This window comes from Elgaria multicarinata, chromosome 4, assembly GCF_023053635.1.
Source record: "Elgaria multicarinata webbii isolate HBS135686 ecotype San Diego chromosome 4, rElgMul1.1.pri, whole genome shotgun sequence".
Taxonomy (NCBI): domain Eukaryota; kingdom Metazoa; phylum Chordata; class Lepidosauria; order Squamata; family Anguidae; genus Elgaria; species Elgaria multicarinata.
In genome coordinates, this window is record NC_086174.1 from 67,623,523 (window position 1) to 67,649,981 (window position 26,459).

A 26,459-nucleotide genomic window follows, 5' to 3' on the forward strand; every position below is an offset into this window, starting at 1 on the left:
GGGTGATATATCATGCATGGCCTTCACTGACAGCTATTGCATGTTTGTTTCAAAGGGCTCCCATAGGGAAAGACAGCATATAATAGAAACATCAAAGAACCAGACAACTACTCGATAAACACTATCACCACTTTTTGTGATCATGTGAACCTATCCAGTGCCTGGTAATGAGCTAAGTAAGGTTCACACATAATACTAACCCATAGTAAGGGTTGTTGAATTCTGGGTTAAGAACATAAGAAGAGCCCTGCTGGATCAGACCAAGGGTCCATCTAGTTCAGCACTCTCTTCGCACAGTGGCCAACCGGCCATTGTCCAGGGATGAACAAGCAGGACATGGTGCAACAGCCCATGTTTCCCAGCAACTGGTTCACACAGGCTTACTACCTCGAATACTGGAGATGGCACACAACCATCAGGGCTAGTAGCCATTGATAGCCTTCTCCTCCAGGAATTTATCCAACCCCCTTTTAAAGCCATCCAAATTGGTGGCCATCACTACATCTTGTGGTAGTGAGTTCCATAATTTAACTGTGTGCTGTGTGAAGAAGTACGACCTTTTATTTGTCCTGGATCTCCCACCAATCAGCTTCATGGGATGACCCCGGGTTCTAGTATTTTGAGAGAGGAAGAAAAATGTCTCCTTATCCACATTCTCCATACCATGCATAATTTTGTACACCTCTATCATGTTTCCCCTTAGCCTCCTTTTTTCCAAGCTGAAAAGTAACCTTCCTTCATAGGGGAGTAACCTTCCTTCATAGGGGAGATGCTCCTGCCTGTTCTGTCGGAAGTCTGAGGGCAGAGACTGTCCCATGGTTTAATTTTTGTAAGTCACTCTTGGAGCCTTTTTGCCTGTTGGGGCGAGGAGGAGTTAAAAATGCTGAGGAGGGAGTTAATAAAAACCAAAAGCGCCACCAAAGCCTTCTGCCACCCCTTCCCTCTACCAATGGAGGCTGGTGGCTCCTATTTCAGTGGGGCTGTGAATCAATTTTGGGTTTCAGACATAACTCTAAAAGAGCTCTCCAAAGTGCTGAGCCCTAATTCTCCCATGCTGCAGTCATCTAGCGCATCACAGAGTGAGGTCTAATGTAAACTGACAGCCAGTGTAGTGTTGGGATTAGAGTGCTAAGCTAGGGTTGGAGAAAAGTCCACGTTCACATTCCCACCCATCCATGAAGTGCATAGGGTGACTTTGGGCTGCTTACTGTCCCTCTGCCCAATCTACCTCATAAGGTTCTTGTTGTTGGAGTGGGGGGAGAGAGAATGCTGCCTTGAGCTTCTTGGAGGAAAGGTAGCATATGAACACAACAAAATGAAATAATTTAAATACTGCATGAAGAAAATATTTTATGCGAGGGAACAATGAAAATCTGTGACCTGTCCCCAACCTGTCATTTGAGGTTCTGCAGTCTGGGGCTAATCACTTAAGAACAACGAGATTGTAAATTGTGTTTACAAAGAAATATATGACTGAATAAAGAAATAAAATGCAATGATATTTAACGGTGTATGCTATGCCGGGTACAGCTAGTCTATATATATATATATATATATATATATATATATATATATATATATAATAAAAGGCTTGGGTATGCAGGTATGTTTCCGTGAAGATTCCAGCGTTGCTAAGCAACCGTGGCCCTGGCCCCCACTGTTACAACTCAGCAATTCAAACACAGGTGGGGAGTGGTGGCGGGAGGGAGGGAGGGAGGGATGACGGTTGGGACTCTAAGACCCAGCAGCCAAACAGCGACCAAGCAGAGGCAGGCAAAAAACCCAAACAAACCACCCTCCCCCACCCCGCCGCATCGCGTGCCCTCGCACTCTTTTCCCGCTCTCTTCGCACTTGAGCAGGGAGCGGCTCTCTAGCCTTCACCTCAGCGAGTGAGAGAGCGACCTTCAAGATATGCTGTCCTAAAGCAACAAAGTGACTTTAGTTCTGTAAAGCGAGCTAAAAATTGCATATTTTTCCACACACACACACACACACACCCAATTTTTTTCCCATGGCTTCAAAATTTCAAGAAATTTTACTTCTTTTGCTATCTCAAGTGAACTGGGCTTTCCTGTTCTCCATGAGGGGAGGCTTAAAGATCGCCCGCATGGTATGAGGGAAGGTTGGGGGGAGGGGGAGGGCTACCTCAGGGTGCTGAATTCCGCACACACACACACACACACACACACACACACTTTTTAAAGAATATTAAATCTGAATTCTAACCCCTTCCCCTGGATGTGGCATTCTTCGTTTGTGTCGTCCCCCCGGGTGCTCAGCTTGGAAGTGAAGAGTCAGGGAGAGCGTGCCTTTGAGCATGTGCAAAGTGCATTTCCCTCAGCACCGCGGAGAATCCCCCCACCCATCCGGGGATTTAGGGCTTCCAGATCAAAGCGGGTTAGAGCAGGGGTGTTTCCCTGGAGCCCTGGCATCTCTTCTTCCTTTTATTTTTTGGGTACTAATTAAACAAACTCTATATTGGGGACAGTCTTCCCCAACCTGGTGCCCTCCACATGTTTTAGATTACAACTCCCAGAGTTCCTCACCATTGGCCAAGCTGCATGGGGCTGATGGAAGTTGAAGTTGAAAACATCTGGTTGGGGAAAGCTGTCCTAAAGCAACAAAGTGACTTTAGATCGCTAAAGAGAGCTAAAAATTGCATATTTTTCCATTCCCCCCCAAAAAAATTTTTTCCCCCCATATCTTCAAAATTTCAAGAAATTTTACTTCTGTTGCTCTCTCAAGAGTTTGATCATTGAGCTCATTAAGTGTTGTATCTGAGAAGAACGAGATTGTTAATTGTGTTTTCAATGAAATATATGACTGAATAAAGAAATAAAATGCAATGTTATTTAATTAATAACCTTTAAGATATGCTAGAATGGCGTATGTTATGCTGGGTACAGCTAGTATTTAAAGAATTCTTTATTGTTGGACTTGATATTATTAGCACTGTGCTCTTCAAAATTCTTTTTTGCATCTCTTATTGTTTGCTTGCATCTCCTTTGTGCCAGCTTGTGCTCCCTTTTATTTTCCTCACTTGAGCAAGACTTCCATTTTTTGAAGGAAGCCCTCTTTTCTACAATAGCTTCTTTTAAGTTTTGGGTTGTTGTGATGTGTGAATGTGGATGTGCTAACAAGCCATGATTTGTTAACCATGAACAACCCAGAAAGAGAACCCATGGTTTGTTGTTGGGTTGTGAACTCTGGGTTGTTTAAACCATGGATTGTTGTTACATGTGAAAGCAGAACTATGGGTTGTTCATGGGTAGTTTCACCAGGCTACAGAGATGGCGGAAAAGAGCAGTTAAAAAAAAACAACGCCAAGCTACTCTACATACCAGTACTAAAGTGCCCCAAAGATGTTTGAAATACAGGGAGGGGGATAGAAACAAACAACCCAGGGCCTGAGAAAACAACCATGGTGTGTGTTTTTATCATCTGCCAGACAAACCCTAGTAGGGCAACAAACCATGGGTAAACCAAAGTAGTAAGTAAGTAATTCATTTATACTTGCCGTTCTGCCCATTGGACATTCAAGGCAGCTTCACAACATAGGATGTTTGTGTGTGTCTCTGTGTCTTTTAAAAATACTACCATAAATAAATTAACAGCATGGGTGCCAGCCAAGCCTCCTGATGTCTGTGTCTTTGAACTGGCTTCTGTGTGGAGGTTATGGTTCAGGCTGCCTTTCCACCTGCTGATTGACTGCTGGGTAGAGAGGCGTCTGGCCTAAGTAGGGGGAAGTTGCAAGTGCCAATGGCACAGGCATGGTGAAGGTAGGCCTAGGCCTGAGGAAAGCCTTTGGGTCCCAGTGCATCTCCAGCAGGTTGAAGAAGCTTAGAATGAGAGAGCTCCAGTTACTTCACATTGAGAGCTTGTCTCCTAGAAGCCCACTGGATGGAGGAGGGCCATTGAAGGAACTGACCTACTATTCCTAGTTGGGTTGACCCAGCTAGTAGCTCTAAGGGCAGACAGAAAGTGGGAAGGAAGTTGTTTCAAGCTTCTGGAAGTCCTTCTTTCACAGTTTCCTGGGCCAACTTGCTGATTGTTGTTATTGGCCACATCCCCTTCTTGAAAAATAGCTTGTTTCAACATACCTTATCAGTTTCTTATTGTCAGAGCTTCAGAATCCCTCTCCTTAGGAGTTTCTAAATGGATGTGTCTGTGGGGGGGTGGAGGAGGAGTTTCTTCTGTTCATCCTGTCTTTTGAGGTTAAAGAGCTTTCAGATCCACCTGAAAATTTACAGCCTAAATCCGAGTTCTGAAGAGGCGAGAGAGTTAAAAACTGGCACGGTAGAATTGCATTGTTCTGCTGCCTCAGTCCTCAACCCTTCTGTCTTCCCAGGCAAAGGGAGCTTTCGAGTGGAGTCGGCCTGTTGTCCTGTTTCATTTTGCATAAGCATCATTTCTGCAGTGCTGCAATGAATTGTGATTTCCTATGGTACTTAAAGTGACAACAGAAGCATGACAGAGTGCAAAATGGAACTGCAAAGATGAGACATGAGGCAGATAAACATTTTAGTGTCAAGTCCTGCCGATATGTCTATTCATTATAGGCAGGAGCCAGCTCTGTATCACAAAATCGAGAGTGGTTTATCAGCTTGGCTTGTCAGTGGAACTAGCAGCTGAGAAATCCTTCCATTTTCCAAAGTTGGATGAAGACTGCGTAGCTCCGGAACGGCATGAAAAAGACCATGTTATATTATTGACTTTTCCTCTTGCCAACAAGGGCACTGAAATTAATTAGGAAATGATAGTCCAAAGATCATTAGCACATGTCAAAATAGATTTCTTTTGTATAAAGTAAGGAAACAGAGCCGGAAGATGAATAGATATCATGTTTAGACAGCAATGTTTATCACTGAAACCAAGTTATCACTCAGTGTTTTACTTCGAATGAATTTAAGATCACCAACGGACCAGGAAAAAAATGATCTGGCCTGTTCTTGTGTCTTTAACAGCAACTCAGTATCCAAGAATTATGAGGTGTAGCTTTTTACAGCACACAGATAAGTGCTTTCACCTGCTAATTCCTGGATACTATGAACAGGTCTACTATTCTTAGTTGGGTTGACCCAGCTGGTAGCTCCAAGGGCAGACATGAAGTGGGAAGGAAGGTGTCTGAAGCTCCTGCCAGTCCTTCTATCAATGGCTACTAGTCCTGATGGCTACATGCTACCCCCAGTATCAGAGGCAGTGTGCCTATGTACACCAGTTGCTATTGGGAGGGTGCTGTTGTACTCATGTCCTGCTTGTGAGTTTCCCATTGACAGCTGGTGGACACTGTGTGAACAGAATGCTGGATTAGATGGACCCTTGGTCTGATCCAGCAGGGCTCTTCTTAAGTTCTTAAATTTCTATTCAATACCCAAGAGCAGGCCAGGTCATTTTTTGCCTGATCAGTTGGCAGTACTAAATATAATCCACCTAGTAAATAACTATAATTTTGCTTCAGTGCTAAACACTGTGGGGCCAAGTTATCTGAAGGATTGCCTCCTCCCATATGTATCTGCCTGCACTCTAAGATCATCTTCAGGGGTCTTTCCCTTTGAGCCAAAGGAAGTGAAGTGGGTGGCTACCAGGAGGAGGGCCTTTTCTGCTGTGGCACCCCAGCTGTGGAATGAACTCCCTAGAGAGGTTTGCCTGGCACCTATGTTGTACTCTTTCCGGCACCAGGTGAAGACCTTTTTATCTTCCCAGTATTTTAGCATTTTATCATCCTAGTCTTTTAACTCTGCTGTTTTAAATCTCTGCATTGCTGCTTGCTTTTATTCTGGTTGTACTTTTATATTGTGGTTTTAAATTGTGGGTTTAAATTTCCATATTTTACACTTTATGCTGTACCTTATGGTTTTAATTTTCGTGAATTGCCCAGAGAGCTTTGGCTATTGGGAGATATAGAAATGAAATCAATAAAATAAATAAACTTCAGTATCTAAACCAGCCTTGCCCAACCTGGTGCCCTCCAGATGTTTTGGATGTCAACTCCCATCAGCCCCATCCAGCATAGCCAATGGTGAGGAATGGTACTTAAGGTTGGATAAGACGGATGTAACTATTATATTCATATTATAACTAAACTGCTGCCAATTCAAGAAATTGAATTCCTAATTGAATTTAAAATAGTTCTCTTGTTGTGTAGGGCTGTGAATGATTTAGGCACTGGCTACGTTAGACACCTGCTCCTAGAATCATGAACTGGTGGTGGCTATCTGTGTAACACCTGTGATTGCTGCTCCCTCACCCCTGGTTTGGGGACTCCGAGACTGTGGGGCTGTCTGTACGTGGCCAAAGCCCCCAGTGGCTACGAATCTGCACTGTGTCAATTATATGACTCAGCCGCAGATTCGCAGCCACCGCAGGGCTTTCCTGCGAAGCTGCGTATAAGTTGGAGACTTACCCTGACTTTTTCGGTGGGAACAAGGTCAGTACAGCTCTTCCACTGTTTGACCTTGCTTCGTGGCCAGTCTGGGGAGCCACTGGCCATGACTGGTGATTGGTCTCTGAAAAGCAGGAAGAGGGCGAGGGCGGCTCCAGTACCCGGATGCCCACCAGAAACTCCGCGCTCCCTCCTTGGCATCAGGATTACCTGATGCCACAACTCTGGGTAAGGGAAACTGCGTGTTTTGGGGGAAGGCAGCATCAACTCGGCGCCATGAAGACAGCCCTTGTGTCTCAAGTTAGTAAATATACTAGGCCTTGGCTGTGGCAGACCTTTTAGTGTGAAAAACACTTCCCTCACCCCTCTCCAACTCTGTTCTTTCTTTAAGCAATATTTTTGAAAAGTATTTGGTGATCTCCCTGTTCCCCAGGGAAGATTACATAAGATCCATTGTTGGTTTCCCTTAGCATAGGCATTAGCAACTGGAGGGTCCAGAGCCAAATCCCACCCTCAGCCCACATTCACAGTGCTGCCAATCTAGAGTGCATAGCATTTTTGGTAATGGACTTGGTAGCAGTTCTGGCCTACCACCTTCCCAAAAGTCTTTAAGCAAATTCATTTTATTGGGATCACAATAGGTTTTTTAATGGCTTTTTAAAATTCTATGTATAGAAGGGGTGGGTGGGATGATTTCTTTATAACAGAAATTATTTTATTTATTCATTTATTACATTTCTATACCACCCAATAGCCGAGGCTCTCTGGGCGGCTTACAAAAATTAAATGTTCCCTCGCAGAAAATTATACAAAGAATGGGATTGTGTTAATGAGCAGACAGTGTAATAAGACGCATGAACAGAAGCGGTTATGAGGATTTATTGGAGTGGGAAAGACGCTAGGTAGGGTGGGGTACAACCCTCTATGATCGGATTATCATGGCTCTATTCCTGATGTTTGTTTATGTCTTCTGACTTCCTTTATCCAGTTTGTGTTCTGCCGTGAATGTAAAGAAGAATACCACGAAGGTGAATGTCAAACTCTCCTTGAAACTCAAGGAGCCACTGCACAGCAGGTAAACACTTCCGTGTTCATAGCATCTCAAAGAACAGTAGCTCTGGTCCCGCTAGATAAATATTGGAGGAATCATAATCAAGAACAGAAGCAATTAATGGCCGTTACTCTCAGACTGGGAAAGGGTGGGTGGCTGCACAGGACATTTGCAGGGAGAATTGAAGTTCTAGGGAAGGGGAAGAACCTGGTTAAGACAGAACCAGAGAGACACTCCCCCCACCCCAATCAGTGAAGGTCTAGGGCTGCAGCCACCATAATTTCTGAGCTCAGCATATGGAAATATGTGGGAGGTCCTCCCCCCTCTTTACCAAGCTGACTAACTTTTGGGCTAGGGAGTCTGAGAATATGCTCTGGTCTCCTTTTAATGCCAGTGTGTTGAGGTAGTTCCCTAGTCCACAGACTCTTATACATACACCAGTAAACAGCACACATGAGATGGTTGCCAGGATTCTGTGCATTCGCCTACCAATAACACCTGTCCTGGGTGTCTGCATCTGGGAGCTGTCATTTTAATTTCCCACAATGCCTTGGAACAACTCCATGTCAGGGGCATTATGGGAAATTAAAATGGCAGCTCCTGGCTCCAGTTGATTGCCTCTGATTGGTATTGTCACCTGCCACTGCCTACTATCACTGGCATCAGTTAAGCTAGAGGGGGCTGAAATAGGCATTGGAGGGTCCTATGACCTGGAGGTTGTCATGGTCAGTGGTTTGTAGGGCTCAGGAATTTAAAAGGGGAAGTGAGTTTAAGATGTTTGAGAAGCACTGAGTTATGGCTGTGTTTCTACAGTTAGCATAATCACTGCATTGGTCTCACTGTTGATTTCAGAGATTTATTTATTTATTTATTTATTGCATTTCTATACCGTCCAATAGCCAAAGCTCTCTGGGCACTTCACAAAAATTAAAACCATTCAAAGTATAAAACAACAGTATAAAACCATGATATAAAATACAATATAAAAGCACAACCAGGATTTGCATAGCCTTTTTCAGTTCCTGAAGAAGCCTGTGGAGAGATATCATGGGTCAGTACAGAAATGACCTCTTTGACAGGCCTTTATGATCTAGTTTATATAAAACGCACATCTTTGAAATATTTACTTTGGATTCTTTCCTGTCCATCAACTTGCATTTAACTGGTTGCTAAGGACATTTTTATGCTTGGGATTTCAGAAGCGATCCCAATTTAACAGCACAAACTGAAAATTCTCTTATTACTTGGAGAAACAAACAAGGACTCCTTGGTCTGAATACTGTGAGGTGGTCATTATCTCTACAATTCATGGTAGTTCTGAAGCCTGTTGTACTTTCTGCTCATCTTGTGAGGCTAAATGCCAACCTATGGGTATGATCATTTTAATACAATTATGCTGAGATGATGTCAGGAACCTTTAAAAAGCAACAGATAGGGAGAAACAGCATTGTGGGTAAAGCAACAAAATCAATTTATATTTTTTATGCTAAAGAAACAGACCTTTTCTAAAGTGCAATGCGTTGGCTAGAGAGCTCCAGCTATTGGGCAGTATAGAAATGCAATAAATAAACAAATTCCCTTTTAATTGTCACAAGAAGAGTATATGAAAAGTGGAAATAATTGAGTTAAGAATAGTATTGTACCCTTACTGCTTACTTACCTCTCTGGCCTTCGCAGGGGTCTGCTGGTAGTTTCTGGGTGCCTAGAAAATGGCTTGGTCTAAATGGGGAAAGTCCAAGGCTGGTGCAAGCAGATCAGGGAGGTCCAAAGGGGAAAAGGCTGGGGTGCAGTCAGGTTCTGGGAAGGCAGATCAGGGGCTGAGGGACAGAGTCAAGGCCAGACTGAGTTCCAAAAGTGACAGTGAAACAGGCTGCTGCCGCCGCCACTATGCAAAGGTGACATGCCGCTCAGACTGAGCTCTGCTTTGAGCAGAGATTGTGAGGTCAGCTGACAATTACAGTAGCCCAGGTGATGCCTTTGTGGTGCAACCTGTAGACACAAACACAAAGGTGTACCCTTAACCAGACACGAACAGTTGATTAAAAACAAAGTTAGGGATTATAAGAAAAAGAGCACTTTTTATTATATCATTAAATGTTTAATTTATTAATATACGCATTCGTATGAGGAAATAGAGTTAATTTAAATTTATTTACTTTGTGTTTAATTTATTTACTTTGTATCATCCTTAACTCCGTTTCTGTTCGTATCTGGTTAAGGCTAGAATCTTTGTGTTTGTGTGAACATTTTTTGGTTTTCTCCACAATTTTGAATTGTGTACCATGATCGGGTAGATATATTATTCAGCAACCTGAAGTCAGCCAGGCTTGCAGCAAATGCAAAATGCTGGTGATGCAGGATAAGGCCCTGGTTGCTGGTTGCCCCTGTTAGACACACACACAGAGACACAGACACATACTGGCAGCTTACACTGCCCCATTAGAACTATTATGCTGCACCACCACATTGAAATTATTGCCAACTTTGACAAAGGTGAACAAAGGCATAGTCATGTTTGCTTTTCAGGCTAGTCATATTACACCTGTTGCTTAGATGTCTCCTGCTTGAGAGGGGAATACTTGGACTTGTTAATGTAAACAGTATCACACTTGAGAAGAGGAGAAGCAAAGTGTTGTTATTACACCACTTGATGTCAAGGAGAGAAGGAAATACTTCTTCACACAACACATAAATTCCACCTTGTGGAATTTTTTTCCACAAGATGTTTTGATGGCCACTGACCTGGATGGCTTTAAAAGGAATTAGATAAACCCATGAAGGATAAGGCAAACAATGGCTTCTAGTCATGATGGCCTTATGCTACCTCCAGGATCAGTGGCAGCCTGCCTCTGAATACCAGTTGCTGGGGAACAGCAGCAGGAGGTTGCTATTACTCTCACGTCCTGCCTGCGGGCTTCCTGTGGGCATCTGGTTGGCCACTGTGAGACCAAACTGCAGGACTAGACAGGCCATTTGTGTGATACCCCCAGGACTCTTCTTATGTTGTTATGTGGAGATAGTGGCAAGGCCTTGAGGAACCAGCATTAACATCCCAGGTAACCTCCTGCTGAAACCCTGTAGCAGCAATCCGACGGAAAGTTTTCCTTGCTGAATTGGGTTATAGGTATTATTTCAGTATCATGTTTGTGTGTCTCCAGTACTTAAGAGTTTATGGTAATCTTCTATGTATGTACTTCTCATATGGTATGACTATGTGGGAGGGGCTGATATTCTCTCTCTCTCTCTCTCTCTCTCTCTCTCACACACACACACACACACACACACACACACACACAGACAGTTATTAGGTGACTTTTTCCTCAATTGTTTTCGGATGTTTCTTCTTTGATTTTGTGTATTCCATATATTTTGCCACATGGTGGCACTGTGTTATTAAAGAAAAGCTATTTGGGGATTCTCATACTCCCTGAAGTCAGCCAATTGCTCAATATAATACTTTCAAAAGTGTTTTCCTGCTACCTGTAGAACTGCCTGAAATGTTTTTTAGAATTTACAAAATTACTTTTTAACAATTTGAATGCGGTGGGTGGGGTGGACAACTTGTGGCCCTCAAAAAATTGTTGAAGTGCAATTCCTGTCAGCCCTAGCCAGTATAGCCAATGGTGAAAGATGATGGGAGTTGCAGTCGAACAACATCTGGAGGGCTCACACATTCTCCACCCCTTGTGCAAAAGGTGATAAGGCTACAACAGAGGAAGCGAGGTCAGAAAGGGCAGTCCCACGCTCTCCCAACATGGTTGCATGAGAGAGAACAGCCAATTAGGGTTTGACTGCATCTGAGAACCTTCCCTGTCACCCCAGAGTGAGTTTATTCATTCATTATTAAAACAGTTTTAGATGGCTTTTCTTAACATAAATTCATGGTTTAGGATATGGTGGTAAGATTGTTTGGGGGTGGGGGTTGACAGGCGAGAGTTAATAGAACCAGAATTATTGCAAATGTTTCTTAATGGTCAGCAGATCATGTTTGTAGGGACAACTACAGGAAAATGTCCCAGAAAATGTATGCCTTTCTCTCTGCCCTCTCACACCTCCATCCACAGCTAAGGATGATGTAAATACTATGCCTTGTGTGTGAAAATATCAAAAGACTGCAGCTTCTGAATGAGGCCGGAATACTGGGCTTTTCTTCATGAGGCTTTTTTTGTGCACTTGTCAATTCCTCAATTACAGTTGTTTACAGGTGCTTTAGACAAAGTTGTGACCCTTCAGTTTCACTTCTGTTTTTTTAAGAGTTCTAGAGTGGGGGAAATCCTGTATTTTTTCCCATGCCAAATCAAAGCATATGTCCCTACTTGTGTAATTGTGTTGTTCAGCTACACCACAATGCCACCTAGAGGTTATGTAGCTGAAAATACATAGGTTAGGCACTGGGGCTGTACTGAATCTGATCCATAGGCAAGCCTTTTCTCCAAGTGTCTTCTATTCAAGCAGGACCTTTTGAGCAGTGACACCCTGTTTTGGACAGGGTTATTCATGTCCATCCAGAATAAGCTTGTCCTAAATAGTGTGTCACCACTGAAAAGACCCTGCCTTGAGTATCCATAGATCTCACTTCTTGAACAGAAGACACTTGGAGGAAACTCTTGCCTTCAGAGATCAGACTCAGTAGAGCCCTATTAAGGCATTCTAAATATGGGTAAAGTAAACATGTGAGGAGGAGGAGTGGGGAGGTACATGCTAGCTCTGCCCCACCACCATTTTTGTTGCTCTCCATATGTAAAGGACGACTTTCTGAAAGGGAAAGCCTCCTTTATCCATGGAAGTTTCCCAAGGTTCCAAATCACAGGAAGAGGCTCTCCCCTTGATAAAGTCCCTCCATGGGTAGAGGCTGATAGAAACTCATTTAAAGTGGGGCTAGCATGCTTGCTGCCCTACCCCTCATTGCATGTTTACTTTACCCATATTCAGAACACCTGAATAGGGCTTAGGTGTGCATACTGATAAGTTAACATACTTTTATAGTCCTGATTGGGATGCAGGTCTGACTTTGCCATGCAGCAGGGCGAAGTGACCAGCTTTGGGAAACACCATGAGAGGGCATAGATGATAAGAGGAAATGAGGTCTGAATAGTGCTTAGAGACTTTTAAAAGTGCATTTTTGCTCGCTCTCGCTTGCTCTGGGTGTCATTTGTACTCATTCCAGGCAGGAAAATATTTGAGGCCAGAATTGTCAGGCTGACTAAACAATTGCAGGTAGGTGGTGAAAACACCCTCACTATATTTAAGCACATGTTGAAATAGATGGAGTGTCTGCATTACTGCATACCTAGTAATGCAGAACATGTACAATGAAGAGGGACGTTGCTCCATGCTGGTGTTGCCCTCCATTGCCCCAATCCAGTTGTAGACTGGATTGCCCACATTTTAAATTACTGCAGGTGCAGTCATATAAATAGCAGGGAAGTTAAAAAGAACAAACCTTCCTAATAAGGTGATATTTAGGAGTCTCGCAACACCAGCTGAATTAGAGAGCCAAAACAAGCAAACAAAGTGGACTTAGTCTTGCTCTTGTAACTTATTGGCACGGACACGACGCGTTTCCCTTACAATTCTCGTAACATTTACTTTACCAAAGTATGAATCATCGTTATGCCAAGTAAATGTCTGGGAGAAGACAGGAGGTGCTGTCAGCAATTCTAAGGCATTTCCCAGAAAGATTGACAGGGAAAGTGGGAGGGGCTGCAGAGCAGGCTGGTACAGCACCTAAAGCCTGCTTCTCCAGCATTGTTTGACGCTTGCAGTTCTTGCTATCACCAGAAGATGGTGAGAAAGTCATGAATAGTCATGCCTGTTCAAGCTGTGCTTGAAGCTTGCTCAACAACTGTCCCCTCTGTTTCATTTGTGTATTTTCAGCAGGTATGCATGGTTGTGAAGGCTGTATGGGGTGGTGTCTGCGTAGGTGGTGGTTTTCTGTCAATTATATGGCGGTAACTACCTGGTAGCCTCCATTTCAGAGTTTGTTTGGAGTGTGGGATTTAGTGATGAGCTTTCCCAAAACATGTTGACGGGAATGCTTGGAAGAGAATTAGTTTGCTTCTTTATGGTGGGGGGAAGCTGACTTAATTTGCTTTGTGATGTATGTTTATCAGAAAATTTAGCAAGCTCCAGAGGGTAAAATTGTAAAGGCCATTTGATGTTGAGCAGAAAATGATGCCAGTGGTTTCTGTGGGGGTTGCTGTTATTGTTGGGGGGCATATAAAAGGGCATAAAGAAATGACACTCTGGGAAAGACAGAATAAAGGAATAATCCTGCTGTACAGGAGAAGAAGAGGCAGACTTGAGGAAGGAAAGGGGGAATGAACATGAGGCTGTCAGCCCTGGCCAATTTTTGTATAAGATGGTAAAGAAGAAAGGGAAGCTGGTTAATCAAGTCACCTCCTTTGGGGTCCTGAAAGTTGCATTGGGCAGCATCAGGGGTCCACACAAAGGACAAGCATGCACATGGACACATGGGAGGCCTAGGGTTTCTCATGCTAGCACCTGCACTAGCTAAGGGTTCCCTTCCCTATATCTGATGAGAGATCAGTGATAAGGGAAGGGATCATTTTGCTAGTACTTTCACTAGCATAGGAAACCAAACAACACTACTGTGATTTTTTTTGGCAGTGGTGGCAGATGCAGGACAGCTGGCAAGCAATCAAAAATACTTTGGTGGGTTGCTTGAGGCCACAGGCCACACTTTTTGCACCCTCGATTTAGTGATTTGGCGGAATTGCCTGAAGTGGGCAACAACTTATGGCCCTCTTGATGTTGTTGGATTACAGTTCCCATCATCTTTCACCATTGGATATGGCTGATGGGACTTGCAATCTGACAAGATCTGAAGACCCGTGAGTTGCCCACCCCAATAGAAGGTATGGGCTGGCGATGGGATTTGTGTGATGCAGGAATACTCCTCCCCTCCATCATAGAGATAACATTATACTTCACCTGGGTGTTCTACTTGAACGCCCTGTTTGCCTGATCCTCCACATACAAGTGACATGAAGCCTGTCACAGCCCAGGTATGGATGAACAGGGTGAGAAGGTGGGCATGGCCTGTTTTGCTGATAACATTTCGGGCCTGTTAAAGTCAGACTATTAATAGGAATAACTAAACCAACCTAATAGATATGATAGCAAACATTTTGGAGATTCAGGCTGCAATACTGGAGTCACGTACCTGGGATTAAGTTCCACTGAACTCAGTTGGCCCTCCTTCTGAGTAGCCATTGTGAATAATCCACAGCAGACAACATCTACATGTAGTCACCCATCCCGTATACCATATAGTATTGCACTATCAGCCTTGTAAATTGGGTTGAACAGAAGTTATATCAGAGCTTACTGGAAGATCTTGGGGTGATTTGCTGTTGATTAGCAAGAGTTTCTGACTTCCAATAGCTAAACTGTAACAACAACTAAACGCTTCCCCTGCCCCCGCCCCCCTATATTAGGCCGCTTTGAAAGAAAGCTTGCTGGGAGAGGGGGGATGAGACCAGGCATTCATCTTTGCATGAAAGGACTGGGAGTTCAGTTCTGGTCACCAAAATGACTTCTTGAGCTAAGCATCCACTAAATTCTAAGTGCATCGAAGCCCTTTGAGCCACTTCACATCTGGCTCTGGTTGATATTCAGGTTCTTGTAAAAACAAAATAGATCCATCAAGCCCGAAGTCTGTACAGCCCTGTTACAAATAATTCATTGTGAAGGGAGGAAGGGGGCTGCCCTAATTCCCAGCAGTGTAGACAGGGACAAAAGGTGGAAACAAGGTAGGTTTCCACCATCCCTTACATCCAACTCAGCCTAAGCCAGGGGACTCTCCAACCTACAGGGCACCTCTAAGGGTTATGCCAAACCAGCACCCTCAGTTTCCAAGACTTAGGCCTGAAGCCTTAAACAGTAGCATTAACCAAGAGGAAGACCCTGAATTTAGTGCTGAGGCCATTTAGAATGAAGCACACAGACAACCAGCTATATAAGAGGTAGTAAGTTTATTGGGGGAGGAGAAAAGGGAATAAAAGACACATGGGAACAAGAGCATGTTTAGAAACAATACTTCAAGCGGAAAAAATAACAAAGCTAGCTAAACCTGTCTATATGTACCTAGGCACAGGGCCTTCAAACAGAACAGACAGAAATACTAGGAGTCCAAAGTGAAGGCAAAATGAAGATGTAGACAAGGGGCAACTGTAATCCCCCTGGTTATATGCTGATGCCCCTGCCAACTCTAAGGTGATCCCTGTTAGTCAATCACGGGCCGGCTGGAAAAGTTTCCCAGGGGTGTCTGTGTGTGAGAATTCCGAAAGGAATGCAGCTAAGATCCCTCAGTCCAATTAACCGGGTCCTGTTCTGACCTTGGGGCTAGAGACGTCCCGAGATAATACACATACAGGTGGTTTACCACTGTGTGCCATTGTGAAATGGAAACTTATACATCTGTTCGGACACAAAAAGGAGAGGGAGTTCTTGACATTTGTGGTCTATACCCAGAGGGCTTAAGCGGTACAGCTCTTAGGAGTCTGATTCTCAGATTTCTTCTTCCCTAATTCACTAACACTAGGGTGGCCAGGCCTCCGGCTTTACAGAGGACAGATCTCTATTTTGGAGAGCTGGCAGAGGACAGTTCTCTATTTGAAGGTGTCCTCTGAAGTGCTACCCAGTCCAAGTCTGGTTTGAAGACAAAGAACCATAAGGAGGGAGAGCAGCCAGGGCCCTTGAAGGAGCCCATCAACAGTTAACACCTGGGCGCTGTTTATATGTTGTCTTTGCCCCAGGGTGGCTCCAAATCAGCACTGCATTGGTTTTATTATGCAGCTGCCGATTCGGAGACACCCCGGGGGCAAAGAGTCGAAGATGCAGAGCAGAAAAGTTAGGGTTTTGCCCTGACTTTTTCTGCCCGAGCAAGGTTAGTGCGACTCTTCCCTGTCTGTCTTCGCTCAGGGTGTTCCTGGATGGAAGGTGACCTGTCATGGGTCGCTGGAAGCCACGGGAGGGGGCAGGCCCAGCGAGCCTAAAGGCTGCACTGCCTCTCTCCGTCTGGATAACTTGCCACCACCCAGCATCTGCAAATGTTATGCAAATCGGTGTTCTCTTTTTTTGGTGATGCAATTCCTCTTTTTTGGAAATTGCTGCCCTAACTGGCAGTGTGCTAGAGGCCTGTAAATGCAAGTCATTTGAGAGACTTTACATTTTGTAGTGCTTAATTAGTTTTTACAAAAACACATTCTATAAATTAATGACAGTGGGGGCAGGAGGGATATAGAATGCCAGGCTTGTATTTACCCGAAGAGTTTAGTCAACATAACAGTATTTTTCATGCATAATGTGTTTTATTTTTGAGTGGAAGCCAAAATTGCTACAGAATTGCTACTGACACAAATCCTGGTGGCTATAAAACAAAAGCCTTTTTTTTTTTTTTAAATGAAGCTAAGATCTTCCTTACAGACAAGATCTTCCTTACCGACAAGAGCCTGTATGTATGTATATACAAATATGGATTTTATTCCCCATGACTGAGTGCATGAATTTTGAAATTCATATCTGCCATTATCGGAGATTAATTGTATTTAATGTACAAGTCCAAACAACCAGAAACACAATCTTGATTCACATAAAATGACTCTGAAGAGCATCCATCTAGTAATGTTTATTATTTGGATGGTGGTTGTTGTTGTTGTTGTTATTGTTGTTATCTTTCCTGGCTTAGCCTGGCAACCTAAAAATGAAATTGAAAGATCCCAGGAGGTGATAATTCATTGCCTTGAATGTAAAGAAAATCTAATAATGTGTTTACTAGAAATAATCTGGATAGCAGAAATGCAATTTACTAAGTCCCACCAAGGTAGAATTGGATGTAGTACCTCCTGCTGTTCTGTGAATATAGAATTGCACATAGAATCTGGAATGTGATGCTGACTTTGGATTTTTGATCATGTCCAGCTTTTGAATTAATTTTAAGCATGTTTCTGGACCACATTATTGTATCTATTTCTTAAAATGTATATATTTCCCTTCATCCTGATTAGGATTCCAGGTGAAGTACAACAATGTATAACTCAATACAAACAATAATATAACAAGTAAAATCAGAATACCAACTGAAATGTAAAGTGTTAAAAGATAAAAGCTATTTATATATGGATGTAGAAATACATTTGAAGGCAGTGTCTTCACACAATTCCAGCATTCAGGGATTGTTTATTTATTATATTCATAATTAATATAACCAAAAAAATCAATGTGATTGATTGAATAGAGAGCTCTTTCATCAGAAAGTCCAAATGCTGCAACAACGGTAAATTTCAGAATCAGGATAAAGAATACAAAGTATTAGTGCAACGTAAGGAAACTTAAAATTCATTTTCTATAAATTAGCAGAATTTATTCTGAGTATAAAATTGATTGCGTGTTAGAAGGGGGAACACATGGTTGAACAACTATGAATAGATACTGTTTCTTTGTACCATCTGCAGTGTGCTCTGGTTTGTAATGTCCTTACAATCCCACAAATTCTGCAGTGAATGGGGACTACATTACTACTCAAGATTTCTCATTGTTAGTCAGAAGCCATACATACCCCTTCTCTTTTCATCAATTACTGAACAGGCTGCTTATTTTGTTTCCGTATATTTATTTTCATGATTGAAACCACCCAGTCCATTTTTCTAAATTATCTTTCTCTCCCCAGTTTCTCTGCTACTCAGATTTTTTAATTAAATTTGCAAAACTTCATGGCTTAATGTCGGCTTCTTTGGAGTAACTGTGGTTTAAAGTAATCACATCTTTAGATGAAATTTCAAGCCGCTGTGAGTTGAAAATGGAAGAAGATGCTTCTGACCTCACAACCATGCCAGAGGAGAGGGATTGGGCTCATGTGCATATGACTAAATCACGGTTTCATGTTATGTCCAAATGTGGCCAGACAGTCCCTCCAGACTCTGAAGGGGTTGTCAATTCTCAATGTAAAGGGATAGGGAAAGAGGAGCGTAGGCAGATTACTCTATAAACCGCTGTGGAATGCCAGATGACATGATAAGCCATGATGGTATAAATAAATCTCACTGTAGACCATGGTTTATTAGGGTGGGCTTTTGTAGCTAGATAAGCCATCATGGTTGGGGAAAACTGCCTGCAGACAACACAATAAACCATGGTGGTGTATAAGGTACTGTGAGTAGCTTATAAACCACCATGGCTTATCGTGATATCTAACCGGTCATTGGCTGCATTCAGACAACATAATAGTCAACAGTGGGGTAATAATCAACCCAACAGTTGTTTATCTAGGAAGTACTCCCCACACAGGAAAGGAAAGGAACCTCTCGACCCCATACAACATGATAATAATCAACCATGGCGTGGATTAGGATTAGTGTTAAATTGAATATTAGTCCATGCTGTGTTGACTCACTCATCCCCCACCGTCTCCCAGCCCTCAGTTGTCTCACTAGTATCCCATCAGTCATTGCTGCTGAAAATCTATCCTGCCAGCAGGACTAGAGCAGCAGCCACTGTTTTGACTGCTCTTGCCTTATGACTCTGTGGCTGACAAAATAACCAACGGTAACCGAGAAATAAACGTGTCCTCCACACTTCACAATAACCAATGGTGGTTCAAATAGCCAACTCTGCACAGCGTTGGTTATTTGCATTGGTTATTTTTGCCAAATAACCAACTGTTGGTTAAGAAACTCCATCCACACAACATAATAACCCATGGTGGGTTAAATAACCATCCATTGACTATTTAAACCAAACCACCATTGGTTATTGTGTTGTCTGAACCCAGTCAACATCTAGTTGAAAGAAACAGCCACATGTTCCACTTTGCGTATTAGTAGCATTCTTTTTATGCTTTCTTCTATCTTTGCAGGGATATGAGGTTGATGAGCATGCAGCCATCCAGGCTAGATGGGAAGAGGCATCCAAAGAAACAATCAAAAGGACAACCAAACCATGCCCTAGCTGCCATGTTCCAGTGGAAAAGGATGGTGTGTTTACTGAACAATATCCAACATGACCAATTACCATATTTTACCGCAAAAAAATTCTTAGAGCACAGTCCAACAGGATTGACACTTGATTGATGGAGGGCTCCAATCTCGGAGCTGCCTATCTATTCTAAGCTCTGCCCAGCAGGGCAGGAGGAATAATAACAAGAGAGGCCTTTTAGCCTCCCATTCCTCCCTAAATGCATTTTGAGCAAGATGAGCTCAGATCCATCTGGCTCTCCTATGTTCCCAGAGGCAGGAGCAGGAATGGAGAGACTTGTGGATCCAGTGGATCTGAATCGTCTCTTCTCCACTCACCTCCCCACCCATCGGCACACACCCTTTCAATTCTCTCCATCCACTTCTGAGGTGGCAATAGGACCTTCTGTGGTCTGTAGTTCCTGTGGTCTAGCTAAGGCGTCTGGTTTGTTATATTCAGGTTGGGTTACTTTGGAGTGACAATTATGGCTTCTCGAGACCCACTTTATATCTGTTCTGTGGCTTACCTTATGAAAGAATGAATGGAACTGGTTTGTTAAACTCCAATCTTTACATTCTGGTACTTTGCTCTAAAGTGCTCTGCGAGTCACTTTCAAAATCTGTGGTCTGCAAGTCTCTTCCTGCATAGCTATGATTCTTGGGCCTTCGGACTTGATTTTTTAAATAGTTACGAACTGGCAAAATTATAATTGTCAATGCCTGTAAGAAATGAACATGTAAAGTTGCCCTTTAAAAACTCTTGGTTGAAACAGAGCTGCAGATTATATATATATAAAAACATATATAATCTGCCTCTTGAATGCCTCTCACACTAGAGGCCTTCAAGAGGCAGCTGGACAACCATCTGTCAGGGATGCTTTAGGGTGGATTCCTGCACTGAGGAGGGGGTTGGACTAGATGGCCTTGTAGGTCCCTTCCAACTCTGCTGTTCTATGATTTTATGATTCTATGATCCTTGCTACTGGAAATCACACAAAAAATGAACCGACTGTTAAAGAATAGCAAGACAAAAACTCTGGCTTTCCAGCACTGGATGGATGCCCTTCTTTTCAATATGCTATCAGTATTTGGTACCAGGAGTTCTGAGTTGCTGCTTCCTGCCTGTACTCAAGTGTCCAAAGACAGGGGGCACAATCCTATGCATGTTCAGACAGAACAAAGTCCCTACTTCCATGCCTTCAAGAGCAGTTTGATCTCCAGACATTAGTAGGTGAGAGTGTTTATTCCTATGCTAGAAACATTTCACATCAATTCTCTAGGTGACCCAAAAGTGTGTGCGCTCTCTCTCTCTCTTTATGGCCCCAAGAGCCTGGAAAGCTCTTCCCTGTGCAAGCCCCTTTTGACCCAAGCCCTCATCCCCCCCACCCCATGTCCCTCTTACTGTACATTTTAGTGATACACCATGACCCTGCTGTCATCTTGCCAGATGTTTGTGGTTTTCTGTAATAGGTATAAAATGGACTGCCATTTTTTAAGAGCTGGGGTAGATATTGACTCCTGAATGAAACTGGCATGTTGCCCCTAATTGACAGGGATCAGACCCCAGGATTAAAAAAGGTATCCCCTTGGGCTGCCTTCTTGAACCTCCATTTTGAGTGTTGTGAACATCCCCATTTAACTGTTGAGTAGCATAAGTAATTAAAATGCCCCCAACCAATGAGGAATGGACATTCAGGGTCCAGGGACTCTATTCTGCGGTAGTGTTCCTGATCTTCCATTTGAGTAATTCAGAGCTTCCCATTTGTAAGAAGACACTCCTCTCAGACAACTGGAAAGCTCCAAATTTATTTATTTATTTACTGTATTTCTATACCACGCAATAGCCGAAACTCTCTGGGTGGTTCACAAAGCCATGCCTTGTGGCTGAGATTTTTACCCTTGCTGCACAGATTGTATGCCCTTGAATAATTAGGAAAGTCCATTCCTGAGACCCAGACTTATTTTTTTTTATGAAACTGGGCAAGAACTCGCAGGTACAAAATTCCAGGGGGAAAACATTTAATCAGCTGTGAGAGTATAGCTTGGCATTCATTAATAGTAGATGTTTTCATCTTCAATAGAAATTTACTAAAATTGCAAGGGTTCTGCTGTGTGCTCAACACATAAATGCAGTTTTTGGAGAGGCTCAAGTGAAACCTGTGCATAATGAGTTCATACAAATATATGTCGGAATATTTGATGGAATTATCATCTTTACACTTTTGCTACTGAGTTGTCTCTCTTCCCCATTTCTTATTTGTGTTGTTGATTTTCTCCAGGTGGATGCATGCATATGAAGTGTCCCCGACCACAGTGCAGATTTCAGTGGTGTTGGAACTGTGGCTTAGAGTGGAATAGAACGTGTATGGGAGATCACTGGTTTGACTGATCACCAAGGAGAACCATGAACAGCCAACAGCTCATATGTCAATATGCTGGTACTATAGAGTGCAGAAACAGAAACCTATCTGGTTCTACCGGGGGCAAATTCTGTACTCCTTGCTCAGGGTATAAATTCCTCATTAGTCCCAGATTAAGGAGTTCAAGATGGGAACTGCTCTTTGTTTGTTCACCTACATATCAGATCTAATCCTCACTGTGTTTTCAGATGGTCCTTATGCCTCCTACCTTGATAATGGCACCCATCCCCTAAATATTGCTATGACACATTACCCCTCACTCCACCAGCACTTCCTAGTAGCATTCATCCTTTAGGAAAATGGGTAATGTTACCAGTGTCCACTTCTCTTCAATAAGTTCATTCTAAGCTGGACCTTTCAATGCTGTTTTTAATACTGTAGCTTTCTGACCATCAGCATTTCAAGTTTGCAGCCGGGCTTAGTATTTCACAGCTTCCTTTCTAAAAGAGTGGAGTTTTCATCTTCCCAAACAGATTTTCAGTTGTAAAGCTCACTGCCATAACAAAATGTAAGTGTTTCATTTCTCATGCCTGTTTAGCATGATTTCCCATAGCATGTGGATTTTCTTCATTTGCTATGATAGGTTGCCCATCACCTTTTTGTGCAGTATATTTCCATGTCTGCCTCGCTTAAAGGTATGTGGCAATTTCCATTCTGCTTGGTAGGGGTACAAATTGTTACAGGAGTTGTATCTGGAAATTTAATTTATTTTCAGCAGTATTTCCTGATATGTCTTTGGAGACATTGTGAAGGTTTGAAAACATTATGCTGCATATAGGTTTTCTGCACAAATTGTCCAGGTGCTTAGGATGTTCTTGAACACATGTAGGTATTAAGAGTCATAACCAAATCAGTCCCGAAGTTTACAAAATGTAGAACTGGTTTTAAGACATTTGAAGACAAACTTTTGGGAGGGGTGACTCACATACCCACAGAATGCATCAACACACAAGGCAGGGAGGCGGCCCATGTTGTAACTTAGCACTGGATGGATTATGAAGCATTTGGACTGTTTCACCAGTGGGGCAGGCAATGAGAACCGACTGGAACTTCATGTATATGTACATCCAGGAATATGTAATGCAAGTGCCAAGAACAAATTAGTAGTTGCTTTAATTTAATCATAGAGCAGTGCAAGTTACCAAAGCTGGTCTGATTTAAGCACAGATAAATGAATGTAGGCAGATGTTAATACCAGCTGAACTTTATATCCACCTGCAATATGGATTGATGATGCGGAACAAAATGTGAGAGCAGTAGACCCAAGTGTTCAAACCCAGGCCACTGCCAAATAGCTATAAAGCAGGATGGGATAATTAAGAGAAGTGGGCAACTTATGGCCATCCAGATGTTTTGTCCTAAAGCTCCCTTCAGTCTAGCCAACATAGCAAATGGTGAGGGATTATGGTTGTAGGCCAAAACATCTGGAGGACCACAAGTTGCACACCCCTGGGTTAGCAGAAGCAGAATTTTGAACAATGCCTCCATCTGCTGCTTTTTCTCCCCAAACTCCTCTCCAAGCTGTTTTCTTCTAGTTGGACTTATTGTAGCCTGGCTAGAAGAAGAGAAGCTAGGGAAAGCCATGGGGAGAGGAAGGGGCCAGCTCTGTCTTCTGCAAGCTGCTTCTCTGTTCTGGGCTTGAATGCAGGGGCTTGCCACCATCACATCTAATACAGTTTATCTGCTTTAAAGTGTGTAAAAATTATGACAGTAAGCAAGTGATGCGAAGCATTTCCTGTTGTAAGTTGACTCTCTCCTGCTGGCTTTGGCTGCTGTGGTTTCTAGGGATGATTATGCTATTGAAGAAAGCCATTCAGGCACCCAGTTTCCTGTAGGTGTAGGGTGGATACCACAGAAAGAAACAGAGACTGTGCTTCATAACGGACAGCATAGAAGAGATAGAGAGGAACAACCAAAGAGTGAAACAGTGAGTTGACCCAGGGTTTTGTTGTCCATATAGTTCTGGAGAGCCACCATGGTACCATCCACCAAGAAGTGTGCTCCTGCACACTTCCCATTCATTTGAAGGTGGCTTGCACAGGAGAACTTAACTTCCTACTGGGTTGTGGGCCCAATGAGTAAATGTGGAGTTTAAGCTGTCTATTGCTTAATCATGTGAGAGTGCTTCTCACCTTATTAAACTATAGGAATACTCTGGCAAGTTTAATGATGGAAAATGCCCTAAGGTATTCAATACAGCACAATGAAAATCATAGTCTCATTACAAGCCACTGTCTTTTTCAGAGAATTTATTTCATACACTAGAACACATTTTGTGATATTTGCTAGTGACTACAGATAATCATACTCCATATAGCAACACCAGTTGTAACTTGTGATAGCCTACTTTTTTGATGTCCTCATTTGATCATCTTTTTTCTAGGTTACCACATGAAGGATTTTATTAGGCTCAGGGAAGCAACAAACAGCTTAGCTCTATATCTTCATAGAAGAAACGGATATGAACTGATATATTTATGTGACTCATGGTGCAGGGTGGAAACAGGAAACTTTGCTTGTGTCCAAAGTCTGGTGTTATGGGTTGGGTCAATAATTGGTGACTCATTTTATTTTGAAAACCGTGTAACTACTCAAATGAAACATCCTCTTCAGCAGATATGAAAACAGACGTTTTACTTGAGACCATGTGTAATGAAATGAGTTTGATTTACAATAGTGTGTGACCTCTAGCTCTAATCCATCTTTTTCACCCTATGAAAGATAGTTGTACATGCCCACTTGGAGTATTTCCAATATAAAGAATTGCCTTTTTGCTTCCCCCCCCCCACTTTTCTTTAATGCATTATTCACCAAGAGCACAAAAATACTGAATGTGGAAATAATTTTCAGCTGGGCAAGGGTTTCACCATCATCTTAAGAGATCACCATAAAATAATGGATTGAATCCAGACTTGTTGCACTTCTATCCCATTGAAATCATATAAGTAGCTAGTCATTACTGTCTTAGCTCCGATGGATTTCATTTGTTGACCTGGCAAATTATAGAAAATGGAAGCCACTCTTATAAGAAATTGACTTATTAGATAGTTAAAATTGTGACAGTCCCAAAAAGGAAAGGAAAGAATGGGAAAGGACGAGAGAATAGCTTCTGCATCAATCATTGTCATAGTTTGACATATCAGCAAGTTCTGCCTTATACAGAAATAACAGCTACACAATCAAAGAATTTTACTCACATGCTAAATCCAAGCAATTTCCTTTGTGATGTCTGGATGAAGATCTTAAGGATAAGTATAAATAAATAAATAAATAAATAAATAAATAAAGCAGGCCTGTATTTACTTCTATAGGTGTTTTCTAAACATATGGTAAATCAGTTTTTTAAATCAGTAAATGCTGAATTCTGTTTCTGTACTCATCAGGCAATTTAGCTGAAGCCAACAGAATAGCACCACTTAATGTAAAGTTGGCAAAATGTGGCCCAGCAGAAAAAACTGATTCACAGGTATATTCACACCTTAATTCACACAAAATTTGTTTCTACATTGCATTTCAGTCGTATTTCCTAATTATAATTATTTTTGCTTCAGCAACAAAATGCATAATGGCCTCAGATTTTTTTTCAGTAAAAATATTGCATCTTCTGCTTATCAGCTGTATGTGAACCAAGAGGGATGGACCTTTAGCTGCTGAATATTTTCTCTAAGTGGGGAGAAGTGTCTCCTGAATCTATAGGCAAAGCATGGCTAGAAGCTTCTCTTCAAAAAAAAAAAAACCTCCACTGTAGTATACTGATCTCCTTGTCTATCTTCAAAGTTGAAACCAGGGTTTTTCAGTGCTGTCTCTGTGCATCAGGGATATTTGAGAACAAGCAATGATTATGTGCTGTAGCCATTGGGTATATTCTGAACCTATTTGGGTGGGCAGACACCAAGAGACACATTCTTATGCTGATAAAGCTTTAACCCTATCTTGCAGTATTACCCCTGCTTGGTTGATTTTCAGATTCCAAAAGGAAGAACTGATTTAATGCTGATTAAGTGGTTTTGTTGTCATTGTTTTTACTACCACAGAGCTGTCTGTGACACGCTTGATTCTTGATAAGAATCAAGCTGAAGATTCTTGTGTATAATGAAGACTTAACTGTAACTCCTAAGACAATCAACACTACAGGATTTAAATGACTACTGAATGTCAAGTCAGCAGATTATATGTACCTGTGTATCGTATTTCAAATATGTTCAATAGACCTATAAATCTAACAGCAATAAAGTGTTTTGAACTGTTTCCTTTTGTTTAATGTGAGTAGGATACAATACTTGACTGGATTTAGAGTAACAAAAAACTTCGATTTCTTAATTAATAAGAATCAACTAAACAATGAGGTGGATGGGGGAAGGAACATGTTGAACAAGGTTATGCATCTTTCCCCATTAACCCCATTGATCAGTTGCTGCTTAATAACCAAGACAATGAACAGTGTGGACGTCACAACAGTTAGTAATTTATTTTGCTCTTAATAGGAATTACTGAACAATGCCTATTGCAAATGGGGTCTGACAATCTCTTTATAATTCATCCAGCAAAATGACTGACTTTTGTGTATGGTTTAGAGATAATTATTTTGTTCAGTGGAAACTACCAGACCCTGGCAAGGAATGTTCCCTTC

At 42.3% G+C, this 26,459-nt stretch overlaps 1 protein-coding gene across 1 annotated transcript in view; it reads left to right on the top strand.

The window, feature by feature from the left end:
• The window catches only part of PRKN (parkin RBR E3 ubiquitin protein ligase), an 887,548-nt gene extending 862,450 nt beyond the window's left edge, over positions 1 to 25,098 (top strand). The window contains exons 10-12 of the mRNA XM_063124475.1: positions 7,372 to 7,458; positions 19,313 to 19,430; positions 21,689 to 25,098. Of these exons, the coding sequence (XP_062980545.1) occupies positions 7,372 to 7,458; positions 19,313 to 19,430; positions 21,689 to 21,798 (315 nt within the window). The 3' untranslated portion in view covers positions 21,799 to 25,098. The remainder of the gene's footprint in view (positions 1 to 7,371; positions 7,459 to 19,312; positions 19,431 to 21,688) is intronic.
• The last annotated feature ends 1,361 nt before the right edge of the window (positions 25,099 to 26,459 follow it).